Below are 21,850 nucleotides of genomic sequence, written 5' to 3'. Positions count from 1 at the left end.
TCTTGGTGTTCCTACATCATTTAGACACATAGACAATCTCTTAGTTTTCTGCCACAGATAGCTAACTGCTTAGTGTGTTGTGTAAGTTTTACACATCATCCTCAGAGGGTTAGCTCATCATCAGGAGCCCTAGGATACCTTCTTGCATCTCTGTGTCGTGATAGTACTCAACTACTTTCACTTTTAAAGCAGGCAGTATTCCTGCCAATGGGATGATGCTTTGTTTCACCAAGCTGGGCAGAGTTCCACAGATTGCCCTTGTCTGAGGCTAGTTCCTCTAATTAGTAAGCTTTCTCAGGAGGTGGCCTGAAGAGTAAAGATGTTGTTTTTTTTTAATTTGGAGGAAGGCAAGGGGACAGAGGGCTGTGCAGAAGCATTTCTGATGTGGAGGACAAGCCTGAGCATCACGCTTGCCATAGAAACCAAAAGTCATTACTGTGACCTTGATGACTTTTTACTAGAGACCCATGTGTGCTGGTGAGAATAGCAGGGTCCTGCCTTCAGGTGTTTGGGACTCAGTTGAGGGTGTGGGTGCCCCAGAGTGGGGGCTGAACTGTCCTGGGCTGTGAGGAGATGAAGGGATCCCAGATCTAAGTCTTCTCATTGCCACTTTGAAATAAGTTGCTCTCACTGTTTTATGAGGGAGAGAACTGGGACCCTCCTGGCTCCAATGAGTGTGGTGTCCTGCTCTGGGTGTCCTGGAGCTACTTTCTATGTAAAGATGGGACATGGAAAGATGAGACAGGTAAGGACTCTCTGAGCCCAGTGTTCCCCTCTGTAAAATAGGGATAATTATGCTCACCCACAGGATTGCTGCAACCTGCAGGGATAACACAGGTGCAAGCCCATAGCCCTGTGTTTACTGCACGATCAGGAATGCCTGTGTGAATTCAAGCCTCTTCTTAGTCCTTTACAGACTTGTTGTTAGGAGATAGATGAGGAAAGGAAAAGAAAAAGGCCCTGATGAGAAACCCATTGTATCTTCTGGTTGTAATGATCACTATCCAATTACACAGTGCCTAGCATGATTCCTGGCACACGGTTACTTTAAGAAAGCACAGTGATTGCTGGATTCTCTCTGTCCCTGTGAAGCTCTTCATCAGGTGATTGAGCTCATATCAATAGGCTTTGAGAATTTGGGTCTTGATGGCTGCTGAAGCTTCTACATCAGATTTGAAGGGCAGCAGTCCTAAGGAGATTCCCAAGACTTCCATCCCTGGTGGGATATGATGCCTGGCACAAGTGAGTTAATAGATCCTAACAAAAGCATGTTGTGGAATAGCTCTTTGAGGTTTATAAAATAGTCTAAGAGTAGAGAAACTCCTTTGATCCCATCTTTGGAGAAGAGGTTTAGCAGGTGGAATTTCCTTTCATCAGCAGCTATGTGTTTTGTAGTGGTACTGTCAGCAACCAAATGTTTAACAATATCAGTGAGGGATCTTTTTGGTTGAAAGCACAGCCTACTCTACGATGGAAAAGGTATTTGATTCTTAACCTGTGTTTACCTGTATTTCCATATCTGCTTTTACAAGTCATTGGCCATATGTTGCAACTATGGAGAAAAATGTTGCAGAGACAATTCTACAGGTCATCTTTAGAAATCACACCAAAAGAACATAGTTTAGTAGCTTTCAACTTTATATGTGTGGTCAGAAATGATTTTGTTGTGATGTGTGGCCCAGGCTGGAGTGCAATGGGGCAATCATAGCTAACTGCGCCTTGAACTCTCGAGTTCAAGTAATCTTCCCACCTCAATCTCTTGAATAACAGACTACAGGTGTGTGCCACATGCTCAGCCAAACTTAAAAACATTTTTCAGAGACAGAGTTTTGCTATGTTGTTCAAACTGGTCTCACACTCCTGACCTCAAGCAATCCTACCTCAGCCTTCTGAGTAGCTGGTATTATAGGCATGAGTCACCATGCCTGGCTACTTACCCACCAGTAAATCTACATCAATAAATTCCTGGGATTTGGGGTGGTGAGAGGGTGAGCAAGCATGTATGTATGTGAGTATGTATACATTTGTATGTCACTGAAGCTGTCAGGAATATTTATTGTCAGGACTATTTGAGATTAATTACTGTGCATCATGTCAATCCTATGTAGTTCCTAGTACGTATTAGAAACAAGCTCAGGGTAGTGGTGTTCATTTTTTCTCAGCTTTCCTTGGCCAGAATGTTTACCATGGTGACTCAGTGACTGCTGTGGGATTTAGTGCAGAATGAACATCCATTTAGGATTCTTGCCCGAATCTTTCACAACCCATTGCCTGTCCATCAGATATAGTATTAGCTTTTCATCTTACGTGTGGTTAATCACTTTACAAGGGCTCAGAAAAAATTTGCTTCACTTATCTGAGGTTAAGCTACAGATAACATAAAAAGACACTAAGTACCTTCAAATAAAAGAAAATGAGTTGTTGATATTCCTCTCCTGCCCCAAACTTTATTGGGAGGTTAGAATAAAATTCTTAGAATCATACAGCATGTGCTTTTTTGTATCTCGCTTCTTTCAATCAACATAATGTATGTGAAATTAATATTTATTTTAATTTATTTTAATATTATTTTATTTTAATGTATTTTAAAATATATTAATATTTATTATTAATTTCAAGAATAAACCATAATATTTATTATGGTCTATATAGTAGATTGCTTATTCTCATTGGTGTAAAATATTGTATTATTTGGATATTTCACAATACATTTATCTGTTATGGAGATTTGTGTACTTTCCAGTTTTTTACTTCTTTTGAATAACGATATTATGAATGTTCGTGTTCATTCTTTTGGATGGACGTATATTTTCATTTCTCTTGAGTATGTACCAATGTGCCGTGGCACTTCTGAGTTATAAGGTATGTGTATGTTCAGCTCAATAGATACCAACAAGCAGTTGATCAAAGTGGCTATTCCATTCTATAGTACCATCAGCAGCTTGTGAGAGTTTTACTTGCTCTAGATCCTCATGAATACTTGGTATTTTCCATGTTTTTCACTTTGTTGTTCTGGTGGTCTTGTGGTAGCATCTCACTGTAGTTTAATTATAAGTTCTTGGAAGTAAGTTTCTTTTAATTTAAAGATTTTCCTTCTGTATTAGTCAGGGTTCTCCAGAAAAACAGAACCAATAGAAAAAAAATATACACACACACACACATACATACATACATATCCTATTTATATATAAAACAGGATAAATGTAATATATAAATATATGTTATACATATATATATTCATAAAACATTATATATATATATATATATATATATATATATATATATCACAGATTGAGAGGGAGAGATTGAGATTGATTTGTTATAAGGAGTTGGCTCATGTGACTATGGAGTCCGAAAAATCTGAAGATCTGCAGTTGGCAAGCCAGAAACCCAGGAGATCTGATGGGTGGTACAAGTCCAAATCTGAAGACTTGAGTACCAGGAGAGCTGATGATCTAAGTTCTATTCCAAAAGCTGGCAGTCTCTAGACCCCAAGAGAGCTGAATTTTTAGTTTGAGTCCCAAAGAGCAGGAAAAGACTGACATGCTAGCTCAGGAAGTCAGGTGTAGCAAATCATGCTTACTTTGCCTTTTTGTTCTATTCAAAGCTTCAGTTGATTAGATGAGGCCCAGTTGCATTAGAGAGGGCAGTCAGCTCTATTCAGTCTACTCATTCAGTGTTCATCTTATCTAGAAACACCCTCACACACACACGCAGAACAGTGTTTACCAAATGTCTGGGTACTCTGTGGCCCAGTCAAGTTGATATATGAAATTAACCATCACACTTTCCAATTTATTTGCTTAGGAGAATGGATATTTTGTCCTGTGCATTTTGCCTTGTGGATTTTGTTGGTTATATTCTTATATTGTTGTTTGTTATGTATTTGTGGTTCTTCCTTTTCTTTTAAAATTGGTGTTAGATTCAGAGGCTTGATTCAATTAAGTTTTTTTTTTTTGTTTTGGTCAGAAGTAATTCTTATGTGGTGTTGTTTATTCCTATAGTGTTACACAGGAGGCTCACTGTGTCTAATTGTCTCTCCTCTTGTGATGTTAAGATTAATTACTATGTTAAAATATTGTTGAGCTGATCTATCCATTATAAAATTTCCCATCCCTTTTTCACCTCGATTTTTCTGCAGTCTCTAAGGATGTTCCTTAGATCTGTATTCATTAAAGGTCATAAAAGGATGATATTATAATTCTATAATTTTCTCTGCTTTATTAGCTGGCATTACTCTATTAAAGAAACTTCCTTTCATAAAGTATTAGATTACACTGAGGGGTAGTGTGAATAGGAAGTGCTGAATGAATGCCTAATTCTTTTGCAATATTTCCACTTTTCTTTTCTTTTTTTTTTTTTTGAGACGGAGTTTCGCTCTTGCTACCCAGGCTGGAGTGCAATGGCGCGATCTCAGCTCACCACAACCTGTGCCTCCTGGGTTCAGGCAATTCTCCTGCCTCAGCCTCCTGAGTAGCTGGGATTACAGGCACACACCACCATGCCCAGGTAATTTTTTGTATTTTTAGTAGAGACGGGGTTTCACCATGTTGACCAGGATGGTCTCTATCTCTTGACCTCATGATCCACCCACCTCAGCCTCCCAAAGTGCTGGGATTACAGGCGTGAGCCACCGCACCCAGCCTCCACTTTTCAAAAGAGTGAGTTTCCCTAGGGTTCTCTAAAGGTAAGCAATGAGTTGATATTGTTTATTTTTCTTTTAGAATGTTATCACGAGTTCTAGAAGTTTTTATATTTAATGTGTTTTAATCCATAGTAGTCATTATTTTATTTAGTGCTCAAATTGCTTCATCTGTGTCCAGCAAGAGCCCCTTAAGCTTGGCTTCTGTCTTTTGATGTACTCTCTGGTATGATAGTTTGGTCCACATTCATCTGATAGAATGGTTACATAGACCTAGACTCAGCCATTTCTCCAAGGTAACATAGTTCCTTTCAGTGTGATATGTTTTAAGTGGATTCAGTATGGGCACCAGAGTTGCTCATTGCTACTGGGTCTATCATGTTTCTTCACCTTTCCAGTGTATGGAGCCAGTATATAGGTATTATATTTTTAAGAAAAAAGACATCATTGGCTTCCATCCTGAGTTGTTTCTCCTTCTCGTTATAGGTAACAATTTTTAAAAATCAATTTTCATTAAAACTTTCCGATTTTAAAATAAAAGCAAATAGAATGTTTCTATTAGTTTTCCATACATATAAGGTGACATATTCCAAATCGGTGGAGGCAAATAGAATTTCTACAAAGGTGAAAATATTCTATGACTCACAGCTACCTGTGAGTTTGAACACCTAATATGTGGTGTGACTAAGGAAATGAATTTCAAATTGCATTTAAATTTAGTTAACTTAAATAGCCACGAGTGGCCAGTGGCTATGGTATGGGACAACAGCAGCTCTACACATTTTTCTGCACTTTGATTTATTCACTTAACAGAATATCCCGGAGATCACTACATAGCAGTAGAGAGAGGGAGTCTTCCTTGCTTGTTATACTGGCATTGAAATCTAGGATGTAGATGTACCTTAGATTATTCAATCAATCCTTTATTGGTGGACATCTGCCACATTTTGGGTCTTCTGCTGTTACAATTTGTTCTACCACAAATGACCCCGTGCTTCTGCCTTTTTGTCTTTTTGAATTGTATCTTTGGGAAACATTCTTTAAAGAAAGATTATTGGTTCCAAGAGAAAAATACTTGTGCCTTATGAAGTAGAAGATTTGAAACAGAGAACATCTAGAAATACAGTAACAATAAATGAATGTTGGTCTTATCTTACCATTCCTTTGATTCCATGTACTACTCTCTTATTTTCTTTCTAGTGTGATATGGGTGAAGGAGTTTCTGATTGAGCCTTGGGAAGAACAAATAGTACAGAAAAACAAAGAAAAATAATGTATCAGCTGGACAGAAGATGGGAGTCATCGGATTTATACCCCAGTTACTCAACCCATCAACTGACTGGTTTTTGGGGTGAGTTCCCTCCCTCTGTTGGCCTCTGGTCTAACACAGAAGGACACTCAATATAGAACAGTGGTTAGCGGAGGGGGCTTTTGGGTAAGAAGGACTTGGATTTGACCCTGGTAATCATCACTTGCTGCTTGCATGATCTATATCAACTAATTTATCTACTGTGTGCCCTGTAACTATTTACGTCTTTTATTATTATTCCTACCATGCATACAAAGACTGAATGAAAAAAGTAGGGATTACTTTGCCAGGTATTACAATGTTCTCTGAGCATATAATTTCATAAATTTTGGACAGAGTGGTTGACATGCAGGTTAAAGAAGTCTAAAGAAAGCTTTTGAGTTGACCCAGGCATATAACATCATTTAAGATGCTATAAGATGCATTTCCAATCAAACATATTGTTCAGGAATTAGGTCTGGCTAGTTATAAAGGTTCATTAAAAAGCAAAGTTAGGTTATATCTTATACCTTGTCATATACTCAGAATGTTTCATCCACATATTAATACTTAAGATAAAAGAAAACTGAAAATAACAACAAAAAACTCAGGATACTGTATTGTACATAGGATTATAAGAGCTTTATTAATTGCATTTGTAATGCATGTACAGTACACGTGCATATATCCATATATAAAAAATCATTGGAAAGATCTAGTACCATGTTAATTATGATGGGGATTGCTGGCTATTGATATTTTTAACCCTGCATTTGGCTCAATATTAAACATTTGCTAAGGTGAGAATATGGATTATACATACTCCAGACTCCATATTCCATACTTGACTTACTATGGGAGTTACATCCTAATAAGCTCATTGTAAGTTGAAAATAATTGTAGGTCAAAAATGGGCATTTGTAGACAAGATGGGATGTGAAAACACAAAACAATATCCAAAAAATGCTGGCAACACTGTACACTGTAGAATATCAGTTGTTTATCCTCGTGATTGCATGGCTGACTGGGAGCTGTGGCTCATTACTGCTCCCTAACAGAATCACAAGAGAGTATAATACTGCATACTGCTAGCTGGAGAAAAGACCAAAATCTAAAACTTGAAGTACAGTTTCTATTGAATGTGTACCATTTTCACACTATCATAAAATTGAAAAATTGTAAGTCAAAAAATCAAAAGTTGGGGAATGTCTGTATTTATGATTTGAAAAACTGTATCCCCTAAAACCTCTGCTACTTGTGAAATGTTTCAGATAAAAAATAGAGAGAGCTATGAAATTAGTCCAGCTGAGGAAAAAACTTTACTTTTCCCGAATTGCATCCCCTTCCTTCTCTGCTACAGATAATCAGCATCCAGAAAGCAATGATCATCTTCCCATTTGTTGCTTTATCCTTTTATTCCATACGAGAGCCTCCCTAAATAAAACATATATTGTTTTGCGTGTTTCACCAAAAACACACATACACCTGATCCTTACACTCAAGAGAGTATTATGATCTGTTCAAGGGGAGATCTTTGTCAAGATGCCAGCACGGTATTTGGTGTGTCATTCACAGTGCCAGTGTTTGCTTCCTTCCCATCTCAACTCTTATGATCTTTAACAGGGATGTTTTTTCATAATCTGGATAGCATCACTATATTTTAGTGAGTATTTGGGAATGCAAGAAGGGAACCACACACATTCATCTATATTATGTAGGAAACTTAGTGCCATCTCTGTGCTATGCAATGTGATGAAGTTGGGATGAGGGAAGAGTACTCACTCTTTTCTATTGTATGATGCTGTGGTAGTGAGTTATCCTCAGTGAACCTCACCTTGCTCATCAATAAAATTAGCATATTGATATTTACCTCACAAAACTGTTATAAGGAGAAATGAGCAAAACTATAGAAACCATCTGATACATAATACTTCAATAAATATACATTTTGTCTTCCCTCTGTTTTCCCTTCCACAAAAGACTTAAACATGAACATCTCACAGAGATCATCTAAATTTGAAACATGGGAAAGGAAACATGCATACTTATGTGATATAGAACCTTTGGTGACATTTCTTTGTGGGTGAGATACCTGAGAATGGTGGAAGTTTGGAATCAAATAATCACTTTGTTACTTTTTATTTGATGTGTTCTTCTCTTCCTTTTTACCTTCCATTTTGACACTGGGATAGGAACCTTTGTTCGAACCCCAGAAAGGAGACAGTACAGAATAAAAGAGCATAAAGATTACTATTCTGTACAACAGACTGAAATCAGGAGACTTGAGGACTGAATGCCAGATCTGTCCTTGTCTAGAAGATACTTCCTCTGAGCTGAACACAGCCCTTATTTATAAGATTGTATACCCCAATGGTTAGGGTTGGTGACTTGAGAGTCAGAGTTTGGTTGCAAATCTTGAATGTCTCAATATATTAGACTCACATGCAATGAATATACATTATGATGCATGCATACAGAGTATAAGTGGGAGTAATATACAAACATAATACTCTTTTTTAAGTTTATGAGTAGTAGAATTACGGATTAATTATATATTTATTTCTGGACATAACTATATTTTCCACAACTTCTAAATTCGTACAGATCATTTTTATAATCAGAACTAAAGAAAGTTTTATTTTTCTGAAATATTTTAGATATAAAAAAGCTTACAAAAAGAATATACTTGTATATACTCATATTGAGAAATAAAACATTACATGTACAATTGAAATTCACTCAAAGTCTGTGTGGGATGCAGTGACTCACACCTATAATCCTTGCATTCTGAGAGGTTGAGACGGGCTGATCACTTGAGACCAGGAGTTTGAGACCAGCCTGGGCAACATCACGAAACTCCATCTCTACAAAAAAATACAAAAATTAGTTGAGAATGGTGGCAGACAACTGTAGTCCCAGCTACTTGGGAGGCTGAGGTGGGAGGATGACCTGAGCCAGGGAAGTCAAGTCTGCGCTGAGCCATGATTGTACCACTGCACTCCACCCTGCGTGACAGAGTAAGACCCTGTCTAAAAAAAGAAAGAAATTCAAAGTTTCTTCTGCTTGCATTAGCCTTCTTCTTACAAAGGAGTAATCGTTAACAAGCGTTTAGACTTTTCATTATTTATCCTTCGTTACATATGTATATATTTCTGCATGAAATATGGTGTTATTTTGTTGGGTGTTTTATCTGTAGTTGTCTGGCTATATAGCAGGAGAAAGGAAGAAAGATGAGAAGAACAAATACTAATTCATATCTCAACATTGTGACCTGCTATATATGCCTCTCTACATGTGTACTGTTAACCAGACATACCCACTTTTCCAGTTTACATGCTATAGCAAGCACTAATAGAATTGGTGCACAACATTTTCAGTGATGTTTTTTAAAAATGTGATGTGTTCAAAGTCTTAAGAGTTTCCCAGGTGCCAGTCACCCCAAAACAATGTTACAGCATATCTCTGTGGGTTGTTTTGTTTTGTTTTTTTTAGAGACAGGGTCTCCTTAGCCTCTTTATGTTGGTCAGGCTGGAGTGCAGTGGCTGTTAACAGACACAATCTCAGCACACTACAGCCTAGAACTCCTGGGCTCCAAGTGATCCTCTCACTTCAGCCTCCCAATTAGCTGGGATTTGCAGTGTATCTTGAACATGAAATATATTCCCATTGTCCAGGCACAATTTCCCAACTTTTATTCACACTATTACCCATCTATGCCTGTAAATCTAGAACTAATCTGGGTAATCTTGATGAAAAAAGTCAGTGATTGCCAGGAGTTGGTTTTTAGGTGTCCAATCTACTGTCCAAATCCCTGTGTTAGTTTAGGTATGCATCCCATTTAGAACTTGATCTGATTTGGTATTACAGGTGATAGGCATGTTTATGTTTTCCTTTCTGTTTAATATTTTTAATTGTATAAGCAAGGTACTTCATATGTGTGTTGATTACTCCTGGGGCCCTGAGCCTAGTGAGACTGTGTCTCTAGTTTTACCCTGAATCCCACTGTGTCATGAGTCTCTCCTCTGGAAGCTGTGGTGCTGAGCCCTAGTGGTTTCATGCAGTCCCTCCCCTTTCCCTCCCCGGTTGCAGTCACTGTTTGGCCAACTAGCTGGGTAAACAGAAGAGCCTGCTATCAATTCAAGGGACTTTATTTGTGCGAGTACAGAAAGAAGCATATTGTGAAACCACTTTCATCTCATGACCTTCACTAAAATCTTGAAAAGTACGAATGTCATCTGACTGTTGAATGTAAGATTCATCTGAGAGATATGCTTGCCCTTCCCCTGGGAGTCTGTAATTTCCCTAAAGCTCCCCAACTGGGGCTGTCATGTTGATAGATTCATACTTTAATTGTAGGACCACCCTGGTGCCTAATTGTCTTGGCTAATACGTGTTATCATTCCTAATATTGAGTAACTTTATTATGAAAAGGGCAGGGGTATTTTGTTTTTATTTTTTTTTACTTCCAAAACCAAGACACTTTTCTTGTAGATAAAAATGGAAAAGGCCTGAAGGGAATAAAATCCTTTAAAACATTTCTTAAAAGTATGCAACAATCCTGCATTATCTGCACATGTACCACAGAATCTCAAGTACAATAAAAAAATCCTTAAAATTTTATTATGCATGGATAAGCACTGTCAACATTTAAATTTTTTTCAGAAATTATATTATGCAAATATAACTATATATTTAAGAATAGAAATAAAATAGTATCCTGCTTTTAGCTTTGTAAACTGCTTTTTTATGACAAATATACATAGAAGTTCAACACATACTAATAAATTAAAATCTATATTATCATAAAAATGGCAATAGAAACAGTACTGGTCAATTTGTATATAAAATAATGATAGAAATGGTTAATATTTATTGTGATTTTTCTCAGTTCCTGACACTGCTGTAATTCTAAATGTATACTTCATTTAATCCTCACCACCATCTATAAAGAAGAGTGGTTGTTGCCAACTTTCAACATAAGAGAACTGGGGTACAACAAGGGCAGGGCTAGCAAGCAGGTTGTGAGGCTGAGATTTGAATGCGGGCTGTGTGGCTCCTGAGTAAATTTAACCAGCATGTGCTACTCCTGCTCATTAGACCTCCAGCCTTACTGTTGAGCAGGGTGCAGCAAAAAAAACAACAACAAAAGCTAACCAAAACTAAGGTTCTCTATTAGTTTCCTATGGCTACTGTATAAAGTACCACAAACTTGTGGCTTAACACAACAGAAATTTCCTCTCTCACAGTTCTGGATGCAACACGTTTGAAACACCCAAGAATGTCAATAATCTTCCGTCTACAAAATATCAAACTCAAGAAATATCAGTCTGAAATCCAGGTATCAGTGGGGCTTTACTCCTTTTTGGTTTATGGCAAGAATCTTTCTCCTTTCCTGTTCCATATAGTCTCTGGTGATGGCCATAGATCCTCGATGTTGCTTCCTTGCAGAGAAATCACTCCAGTCTCTTCCTCTGTCACCACATGTTACTCTCCCTGTGTGTCTCTGTCTTTAATGGCATTTTCATTATCTTATAGGACCACAAGTCATATTGGATTAGAGTCCTCTGTAATAATCTCATCTTAACTTGATCACATCTGCAAAGACTCTATTTTTAAAATAAGGTCACATTCACAGATATCTTGGGTTAGTACCTCAATGTGTCTTTTAGGGGAACAAAATACAGCTACATGATAGTATCTGGATTTTTCCCAATTAACTAGGCAAAAAGTAAAGTATTGATAATTATCAGCATGAGTTGAAATTTGGGGAAAATATACCCTGTTATAATGTAGATGAGGTTTTCATAATATCTTTTCCCCCCTTTCTGAGTCTCAGGAACATTCTTCATTCTAAATATCAGTGTCTTTCCGGTGCTTTGGGCTGACAATGCTTAAGTTTCACTGCCATTTTATTATTTCTGTATAACTGCAAAAGAAATAGTTGTTTATTATAGTTAAAAATAGATAGCATAGAAGAGGAAATATATAGCATTACTCCCAAACAGAGCACTCAAAGACAAGCCCCACTAATGTGTTTATCTGTATAAATTCTTTTAGAAGTTTCCTTATTCGGGCATTTATATATTTATTTGTGAAAAACAAAGTTTCATCCTACTTACTTAATTGCATCTTATTTACTCTTTTCTAACCTGCTTGTCTCATGAACAACATACATCAAAAGTCATTGATGTGAGTAAATATCAAGCTGCCCTATAGGGATAGTAGAGATATTAATGGCCAATAAAGATGGAGAAAAAGAAATAAAAATGGCTGAAATAGGTTGTGATTTTTAAGTATGGAGTCATTTGGTGCTCATAGTTCCCTCACAAGTTAGACACTGTGGCTAATCTCCATTTCATAGATGAAAAACTGAGGGACAGAAATAATAAGTACTTTGCCTGAGACCACACAGTTAGGGAGTGGGACAACTTGGATTTACGTCCAGTGCTTTGCCTGAGACCACACAGTTAGGGAGTGGGACAACTTGGATTTATGTCCAGTACGTCTTGCTCCAGAGTCTAAGAAATTGTGAAATTTCCGTCGTTAGGAGAAAGATGCAACTGTGTAAACATGGATATTTTAGGAGCTCATTAAAAGGAATATTTCAGCTGGCGCAGTGGCTCAAGCCTGTAATCCCAGCACTTTGGGAGGCCAAGGTGGGAGGATCACGAGGTCAGGAGTTCAAGACCAGCCTGACCAACATGGTGAAACCCCGTCTCTACTAAAAATACAAAAATTAACCAGGTATGGTGGCAAGTGCCTGTAATCCCAGCTACTCAGGAGGCTGAGGCAGGAAAATCTCCTGAACCCGGGAGATGGAGGTTGTAGTGAGCTGAGATCGCGCCACTGCACTCCAGCCTGAGTGATAGGAATATTTCAGATGTTAATACATTTATACAAAAAACTGGTCATAATGAAAAACAGGTGGAGTGTGACCTTGGAGAGCATCTTCATCATAATTCTGGGGACAGAAACCATACTGCAGTGGGATAAGGAGTCAGTGGGAAGTGAAGAATGTCAACAGGAAATGCAGAAAACTCTTTTTGGTTCTTGACTTTGAAGGGAAAAAGAGGGAGAAAGAGGAAGGGAAGGACAGAGGGAAGGGAAGGGGAGATGGACAGGGAGGGGAAAGAAGAGACAGAAAAAGCGGGAGGCAGAGAGAGAAAGAGAGAGACCAACTCTCGCTCTCATCACTTTGGTGATGAGGGATCCAAAGAGGTTTTTTAAAAACTTCAGTTCCTTGAAATCTGAGCAAGTTTAAAAGTTAATGTGAAGAAGCCATCTCATCTCAGACTTAACCTGTGAAGTTGCCCATATATTCACTTCCCTTCTTGCTCTCTTGTTTCCACTTTAGAGTTAATGAGACACCTCCAATGAACTAGTATGCTTTCTGAGCTCAATACATATTTAGTTTTTACCTAATAACAGAATGAACAATTGTGTGTTACAGAAATGCTAGTATTCCTGGATTTTTGTCTCTCAGGGAGGCAGCAGGTCGTTGAAATTTTGATGTGATGTGGCTGAATTATGTATGACCTGAGGACCCTGCACAGGTGACTGCAGGATATGTCCAGAATATTCATATCTATATGTGTGTATATATATATATATATATATATATATATATATATATATATATATACACACACACACATACTAAGCAGTGCTGGAACACTCATTAGACAATCATTGCCCCTGTGTCCCTGATGCCATCTGTCATGGAGCTCACCAGCTGAGTTCACAAACACACCAGTCTTACTACCATGGAGAAGTGGATTTGGGTCTGCTCATAGGCATGATATTGAAGAGTATGAGATTATGAAACACTAGAGAATGTAGAGAACATTCTGTTTCTCAAACTTCAAACTGAAGGCATATCAGAGAGATTTGCTTCTTTTGTCTGGATATCTGCGTTCCCATATGGAGAAACAATGAAAAATGATTTTTCATAATGACTACCTAAGCCCTGAGGCTCAGCCAGCCACTGCTGCTGTGCTCCAACATTTAAAGGACCATTAAAGTCCCATCTCATGTCATATTCTCTGGGAAGGTTTTCTCATTAACCCCTCACACAGCTCTGTAAGTGTGGCATGGTCAGTCCCATTTCACAGATGATCAAGCTCAGGCTTTCAGAGCCTAAGTCACCTTCCCAGGTAAGTGGCAGGATTGGAATGAGGTTCTATCCTTCACCCTCCCTAGAGGACCCTGAGCACCTCCATTGTAGAAGATGAGCTTTTAGGGCTTGAGAAATGGTCAGATTCCACTCCCCTGCTATTGTGGCCCCACAGGTCCTTACTCTAAAACACTTCTGGGTGATGAGGAAGACAGAGGAGGTGAAATCCTGTGCTTTGTGCCAAGAGACCTGGGTGTAGACCTAGTGTGTAAAAACCCCACTAAGGACTGTATTAAATCAAGGGAGAAAACAGTTGTAAATTACATCACAGATATTGGATTAGCATCCATGATTTGTGAAACAAAACAATTGGCAATGATTTCAATAGAAAATTCAAATAAGTATATACATGAACAATAAACATTAAAAATTACAAAAACCTGTAGGTCTGAGTGTGCACTATCCTAGGGACAACAGATCCCTTGGGGTCAAGGAGTGGGAGTTGAGCCAGTGAGACATGCAGTTTAAATTTGATTTGTGGTGAATGGGCTCAGACAGAAGCTCAGGTGTTGGCCTTGGGACAGGTGAGCTGGAGAGAAGGAAAGTAACATGTACTGAATGACTGCAAGCAAATGCACTCTGTATTTCATCTGTTTTTACCCTAACAACCATTTAAGATACCCGTCATCATGGCTGAACATGGTGGCTCACACCTGTAATCCCAGCACTTTTGGAGGCTGAGGCGGGTGGATCACCTGAGGTCAGGAGTTCAAGACCAGCCTAGGCAACATGGTGAAACCCTCTCTCTACTAAAAATACAAAATTAGCTGGGCATGGTGGCTCACGCGTCTGATCCCAGCTACTCAGGAGGCTGAGGCAGGAGAATCCCTTGAACCTAGAGAAACCCTTGAATCCGGGAGGCGGAGGTGGCGGTGAGCCGAGATTGTGCCATTGCACACCAGCCTGGGCAAGAAGAGCAAAACTCTATCTTCAGAAAAAAAAAAAAAAAGGTACCCATCATTCTGATAATTATTCAAATCAGGAAACTAAGTTTAAGGAGAGTTTATGTAATTCAGAAAGAGAACTTTTTAATCTCCTGATCAGCAGCTAACTTTGGAATTACTTAAGGGTTTTTTTTGGTTGTTATTTTCATTTTGTCTCAATGCCTCCAGAACTCTGAGTGCTGTAACCTCCTTCAACGCTGGCGGTATCTGCTCTGCAGGTGTTTTTTAATGTTTTTGTCTTTATAAATTACGACCTGTATAGTTTATAGTGAAATTCAAAACACTTTCCAAAGGGAAAAGGAAACACTAAAGACTGTATTAAAACAAGGGAGAAAACATTTGTAAACTACATCTCAGATATTGGGTTAGTACCCAGGATTTATGAAACATACTTGGTAACAAAACAATTAGCAATGATTTCAACGGAAAATTCAAATAAGTACATACATGAACAATAAACATTAAAAATATCAAAACTTGCAGCCATAAAAAGGAATCAGATTATGTCCTTTGCATGGACATGGATAAAGCTGGAAGCCATCATCCTCAGCAAACTAACACAGGAATAGAAAACCAAACACCACATGTTCTCACTCATAAGTGGGAGTTGAACACTGAGAACACATTGATGCAAAGAGGGGAACAATACTCACCAGGAGGTGGTGGGGGGTGGGGGGTGAGAGGTGAGGGGAGGAAACTTAGAGGACGGGTCAGTAGGTGCAGCAAACCACCCTGGCGCACATACATATACCTATGTAACAAACCTGCATGTTCTGCACATGCATCCTGTTTTGTTTTGTTTTTAAGAAGAAATAAAATTTTAAAAATACAAAAATCACAAGAACGAATGAGATGCAAATATTTTTAAATCCTGAGAATTTATAATGACAAGACTGTGATTGCACTTTTGGAGAACACTGTGTGTGAATGTGAATGTGTTGATGTGCACCTCACCTACAGGGACACATGTGGAGAGTGTGCACTATCCTAGGGACAGCAGACCCCTTGAGGTAAAGGGGTGAGAGTTGGGCCAGTGAGAGGTACAGTCTAAATTTAATTTGTGAATATATTCATGTATGTTTTTTTGTTTCATATTTGAAAATGGAAGCATTTTAGTGAATATCTGAACACACAAAATAGATAAGGAGTTCAGGGTTTTTAAAAATTTAACTGGCAAATAAAGAATTGGCAATGATCTATTCATTCATCGTAAAATATGTTGGATTATGTTTTAAATAGATCTATTTAGATTTAAATTTTATTCCCCAAGGACTTAAAACATATTTACTTTTTTTTTTTAAAAAAGCATGTCAGTTTTTTAAAAACTTAGTGGAAAATTACAAAGTTCAAACATTTTATTACAAACCAAGATTAAAACATAAAGCTATTGTAATTAATAATGAACATGGGGAACTCAGAAGGGGGAGGTGGAAGGGGAGTAAGGGATGAAAAATCACCTACTGGGTACAATGTAAACTATTTGGGTGAACGGTGCACTGAAAGTCCAGCCTTTACTACCATACAGTTGATCCATATAACCAAAACCACTTGTAGTCCTGAAGCTATTCAAAGAAATTTTTTTAATTGATATCTAAAAAAACAAGCTATTGTAATTCAGAGAATGTAGAATTGCTATAAGGACAGAAAAAACAGGCCAATGAACTTAATAGAGTCAAGAAATAGACCTAATCCATATGCGGTCATTTTCACTTATGACGCAGGTGACAGTGCAGTGAAGGGAGGAGGATGATATTTTAAGTATGCTAGCTGAATTAGATATGTACAAAAATTGATATCAGGTAGATTGTCAATCTAAATGCAAATGTAAAAGAATAACCTATAAAATTCCGGGAAAATATTTTTATGTAGTTGTGGTTGCAAATATTTCTTTCTCTCTTTTTTTTTTCCAGACAGAGTTTCACTTTTGTTGCCCAGGCTGGAGTGCAATGGCACCGTCTCAGCTCACCACAACCTCCGCCTCCCAGGTTCAAGCGATTCTCCTGTCTCAGCCTTCCAAGTAGCTGGGATTACAGGCATGTACCACCACACGTGGCTAATTTTGTATTTTTAGTAGAGATGGGGTTTCTCCATGTTGATCAGGCTGGTCTTGAACTCTCAACCTCAAGTGTTCCACCTGCCTCAGCCTCCCAAAGTGCTGGGATTACAGGCGTGAGCCACTGCGCCCAGCCAAATATTTCTTAATCACTACACAAAAACTGTTAATCCAAAAGGAAAAAAATAATAAATTGAGCTGCATTATAAATACTGTCTTTCAAAATACACTCTTAAGAAAGAAAACACTGAAATACAGAGTGAAAGATTTTATATATACTGTGATTCAATTTTTTGAAAACAAGGAGAAAAGTAGCAAATGAGCAAAAGAAGTAAACAGGTACTTTACAAGATAAGAATTCCATACGACAGGCCAGTTGCAGTGGCTCATGCCTGTAATCCCAGCACTTTGGGAGGCTGAGGCAGGTGGATCACGAGGTCAAGAGATGGAGACCATCCTGGCCAACATGATGAAACCCTGTCTGTACTAAACATACAAAAATTAGCTGGGCGTGGTGGTGTGCGCCTGTAGTCCCAGCTACTTGGGAGGCTGAGGCAGGAGAATTGCTTGAACCCAGGAGGCGGAGGTTGCAGTGAGCCGAGATTGTGCCACTGCACTCCAGCCTGGTGCCTGGCAACAGAGTGAGACTCTGTCTCAAAAAAAAAAAAAAAAAAAAAAGAGTTCCTTACAACAACTGCATGTGTAAAAAGGTGCTTAACTTTTTTAGTTTTTAGGGCAATGCGAATTAAAAGTGTCATGAGATACAGAACCCCACAGACTGAAAAACAAGAATAAGGGGCAAGTAAAACTATTATATACTACTAGGGAAATTAAATTGCTGAAAACACTTTGGGAAATCATTTGGCAATATCTACTAAAGCTAGATATATGCATACCTATGAGCCAGCAATTCCAGTCTTTGATATACTCAGCAGAGTCGTGTACATATACCCTCTACAGATAGGCACAAATCTGTATGTAGTAGTACTATAATATTAGTCAAACGGTGGGCATAACCCTAATATCATCCAACAGATAACTTGTAGTATTCATAAAATTAAATACTCTACCATAATTAAAATGCTCATTTTAATGTTGCCGTATGCAAAATCGTGGATATATCTCACAAGGATAATATTAAGCAAAAGAAAGCAGAAATAAAAAAATATAATTTCAGGCATATAAAATATGAAAAGTTCATAAATAGGCAAATCTCTAGTGTTAGAAGTTAATGTAGGGTTCACTTTTGGGAGAATAATGACTTGTAAGGGCATAAAGGAAGCTCCCGAAGTGAAGATATGGTCTATTTCTTTCCCTTTTTTACTAATAAATTCTGCTTTTATTATTAAAAGGGGTTCTTATAAGTAGAAGTGTCTCTTCAATGATATAAAATTTCTTCTTCTTTAAGATTAAATATAGACTGGGCACGGTGGCTCACGCCTGTAATCCCAGCACTTTGGGAGGCCGAGGGGGATGGATCACAAGGTCAAGAGATCGAGACCATCCTGGTCAACATGGTGAAACCCCATCTCTACTAAAAATACAAAAAATTTGCTAGGCACGGTGGCACGTGCCTGTAATCCCAGCTACTCAGGAGGCTGAGGCAGAAGAATTGCCTGAACCCAGGAGGTGGAGGTTGCGGTGAGCCGAGATTGCGCCATTGCACTCCAGCCTGGGTAACAAGAGCAAAACTCCATCTCAAAAAAAAAAAAAAAGATTAAATATAAAACTTTGGGCTGGGTGCGGTGGCTCACGCCTATAATCCCAGCACTTTGGGAGGCCCAGGTGGGTGGATCAAGAGGTCAAGAAATTGAGACCATCCTGGCCCTCATGGTGAAACACTGTTTCTACTAAAACTACAAAAAAATATTAGCTAGGCGTGGTGGTATGCAGCTGTAGTCCCAGCTACTTGGGAGGATGAGGCAGGAAAATCACTTGAACCCAGGAGGCGGAGGTTGCAGTGAGCTGAGATGGTGCCACTGCACACTCCAGCCTGGTGACAGAGTGAGACTCTGTCTCAAAAAAAAAAAAAAACTTTAATTAAAATTTTCAAGGCAATAAAGTTAAATTCTAATGCCTGGTTGGTGCAGTGGCTCATGCCTGAAATCCCAGCACTTTGGGAGGCTGAGGCAGGTGGATGACATGAGGTCAGGAGTTCAAGACCAGCCTGGCCAACATGGTGAAAACCCATCTCTACTAAAAATACTGCAATTTTCCAGGTGTGATGGTGCATGCCTGTAATCCCAGGTACTCGGTACACTGAGGCACGAGAATCGCTTGAACCTGGGAGGTGGAGGATGCAGTGAGCTGAGATTGCACCACTGCACTCCAGCCTGGGCATCAGAGTGAGACTCTGTCTCAAAAAAAAAAAAAAAAAAAATGCCTTTCTGTAGTCAATGAAATGGACCTGAAAGAGGTATAGTGAATTTTAAAAAATGATGTACCCTTTAAAAAAAAGTTATTTTCCAAAAAATAAGTTAACTGAAATGTTTCTTCATTATAGGAGGCAAAATGTTCTTTTCTTTTAAATGTCAACTTTTATTTTAGATCCTGGGGGTACATGTGCAGGTTTGTTACATGGGTATGTTGTAGAATGTTGAGGTTTGGGATCTGAATGATCCCATCACCCAGGTAGTGAGCATAGTACACAACAGTTAGTCTTTCAACCCTTCCCCCAGCTCTTCCCCCTACTCCAGTAGTTCCCAGGGTTTGTTGTTGCTATCTTTATGTCCGTGAGTCCCCAACGTTTAGCTTCCACTTATAAGTGAGAACATGTGGTATTTGGTTTTCTGTTCCTGTGTTAACTCACTTAGGATAATGGCCTCCAGCTGCATCTATGTTGCTGCAAGGCACATGCTATTGTTCTTTTTTATGGCTGTGACAAAATACTTTTGAACAGTTTGTCAAATATAATGTGCACACGTTTATTAATTTGAAAAAGCATTCAGCCAGGGGAGGTGGCTCACGCCTATAATCCCAGCACTTTGGGAGGCCAAGGCAGTTGGATCACCTGAGGTCAGGAGTTCAACTAATATGGAGAAACCCCATCTCTACTTAAAAAAAAAAAATACAAAATTAGCTGGGTGTAGTGGAGCATGCCTGTAATCCCAGCTATTCGGGAGGCTGAGGCAGGAGAATTGCTTGAACCCAGGAGGCAGAGGTTGCAGTGAGCCGAACCGTGCCATTGCATTCCAGCCTGGGCAACAAGAGTGAAACGCCATCTAAAAAAGCATTCATTGTATTCTATTTTATAGTGAAAACACGAAATAAATAAATTAATTGACAGGGTATTTGTGTGTGTGTGTGTGTGTGTGTGTGTGTGTGTGTAGCTGTATCACTCCAAATACACACTCACAGATGCCACTTTATCTTTAATTCAGACAGGGGCTGGAACCAATCTTAGTTTCATATATGCCAGAACACGATTGGTACAGGGAGACTGCTACCATTAGGTGAATAATTCCGGAAACCTCTGACTGATATATTTGTAGCTCACCTCCAACATCCCTATCCCTTTCCCTGAGCCCTTTGAGACTCTCAAAGCTGTGATCCGGGTTGTGGCCATCAGGAGGCATCACAGCTATCTCCATTTTTGTCATTCTTCTTTCTTTCTTTCTTTTTTCTTAAAAAAAGGAGGACATTTTGCAAAGAGTGACAAACTACGATACTAGTTCTGTTTGAAAAATATATTTGTATTAAAGCTGGTCCATTGCCTGTGGACTCCAAATCTACATCACATTCACTGAATTATCTCTTCCCTCCTCAGTATAGGTTGTCCCATGCATGCTGTAGAGAGGTGCCTCACAGAGAGCCGGGCATTTAGCCTCCATTGCCCCTGTACAGGCTTCCTAGACCTCCTTCCTTTCAGTCATCTGTTCTTTAGGATACTATGGACACAGCTGCCCAGACACTGCTTTTATGACCCCTATCCTCTCTGTCACCTTTCTACAGCCCTGTCAGTGCTACCTGATGTTTCATGCCCTGGAGCATATGTTTTTACAGTCTTGTTTTACACCTATCAATTTTTTTCTTCCTAGCAAGGGAAGTGGATTTGGGTCTGCTCAGAGGCATGATGTTGAACAGCTTTTATTAGATTATGAAACATCCAAGAATGTAGAGAACATTCTGTCTCTAAAACTTTGAACTCAAGGCATATCAGAGAGAGATTTGCTTTCTTTATATGGATGTCTGTGTTCTCATTAGGAGAAACAATGAAAAAATGACTTTTCACAATACCTCCCTTAGCTCAGAGGCTCGGCCAGCCCCCACTTCTGTGTCTCAGCATTTAAAGGGCCATCGAAATCCCACTTCATGCCATATACTCTCAACAGGTTTTCTCATTGCTCCTTGGGACAGCGCTGTAAGGAAGATATAGTCAGTTCTATTTCACAGATAATCAAGCTCAGGCTTTCAGAGCCTAAATCACCTCTCCAGGTAAGTGGCAGGATTGGAATGAGGTTTCATCCCTCACCCTCCCTATAGGACTCTGAGTTACCCCTTGATAGAAGACGGGCTTCCGTGGCTTGAGAAATGGTCAGATTCTACTCTCCTGCTATCGTGGCCCCACAGGTCCTTACTCCACAACCCCTCTAGGTGATGAGGAAGACAAAGGAGGTGAAATCCTGCACTTAATGGCAAGAGACTGGGTGTGGGCTGCAAGAATTGGTTGATCCCATAAGCAGTGAGTGGGCTCAGGCAGAAGCTTAGGTGTTGGCCTTGGGACAGGTGAGCTGGAGAGAAGGAAAGTAAC

General features: G+C 39.0%; 1 protein-coding gene and 1 long non-coding RNA gene across 15 annotated transcripts in view; one reads left to right on the top strand and one right to left on the bottom strand.

Moving 5' to 3' along the window:
• The window catches only part of RAB40A (RAB40A, member RAS oncogene family), a 56,219-nt gene that overhangs the window by 30,640 nt on the left and 3,729 nt on the right, over positions 1–21,850 (top strand). For 9 of the 13 annotated variants that reach the window (XM_078363838.1, XM_078363842.1, XM_054251206.2 and 6 more), the window contains 2 exons: positions 4,367–4,509; positions 5,843–5,993. Coding sequence is in view for 1 of the 13 variants with exons in the window: in XM_078363837.1 (XP_078219963.1) it covers positions 11,209–11,268 (60 nt within the window). In the remaining 12 variants the exon portion in view is untranslated. Of the gene's footprint in view, positions 1–4,366; positions 4,510–5,842; positions 5,994–10,070; positions 11,269–21,850 lie in introns of those variants that run through there. The other 4 variants (XR_013531701.1, XM_078363847.1, XM_078363846.1 and 1 more) reach the window with 2 other exon arrangements.
• LOC103790312 (uncharacterized) overlaps positions 6,560–21,850 on the bottom strand; it is a 103,467-nt gene continuing 88,176 nt past the window's right edge. Inside the window, exon 7 of one of the 2 annotated variants that reach the window (XR_013531702.1) lies at positions 6,560–8,794. This is a non-coding gene — a long non-coding RNA (uncharacterized LOC103790312). Of the gene's footprint in view, positions 8,795–21,346; positions 21,459–21,850 lie in introns of those variants that run through there. The other variant, XR_004738834.3, reaches the window with a different exon arrangement.

Source organism: Callithrix jacchus, chromosome X (assembly GCF_049354715.1).
Source record: "Callithrix jacchus isolate 240 chromosome X, calJac240_pri, whole genome shotgun sequence".
In the NCBI taxonomy this organism is placed as follows: domain Eukaryota; kingdom Metazoa; phylum Chordata; class Mammalia; order Primates; family Cebidae; genus Callithrix; species Callithrix jacchus.
This window is presented reverse-complemented; position numbering and strand designations above follow the sequence as displayed.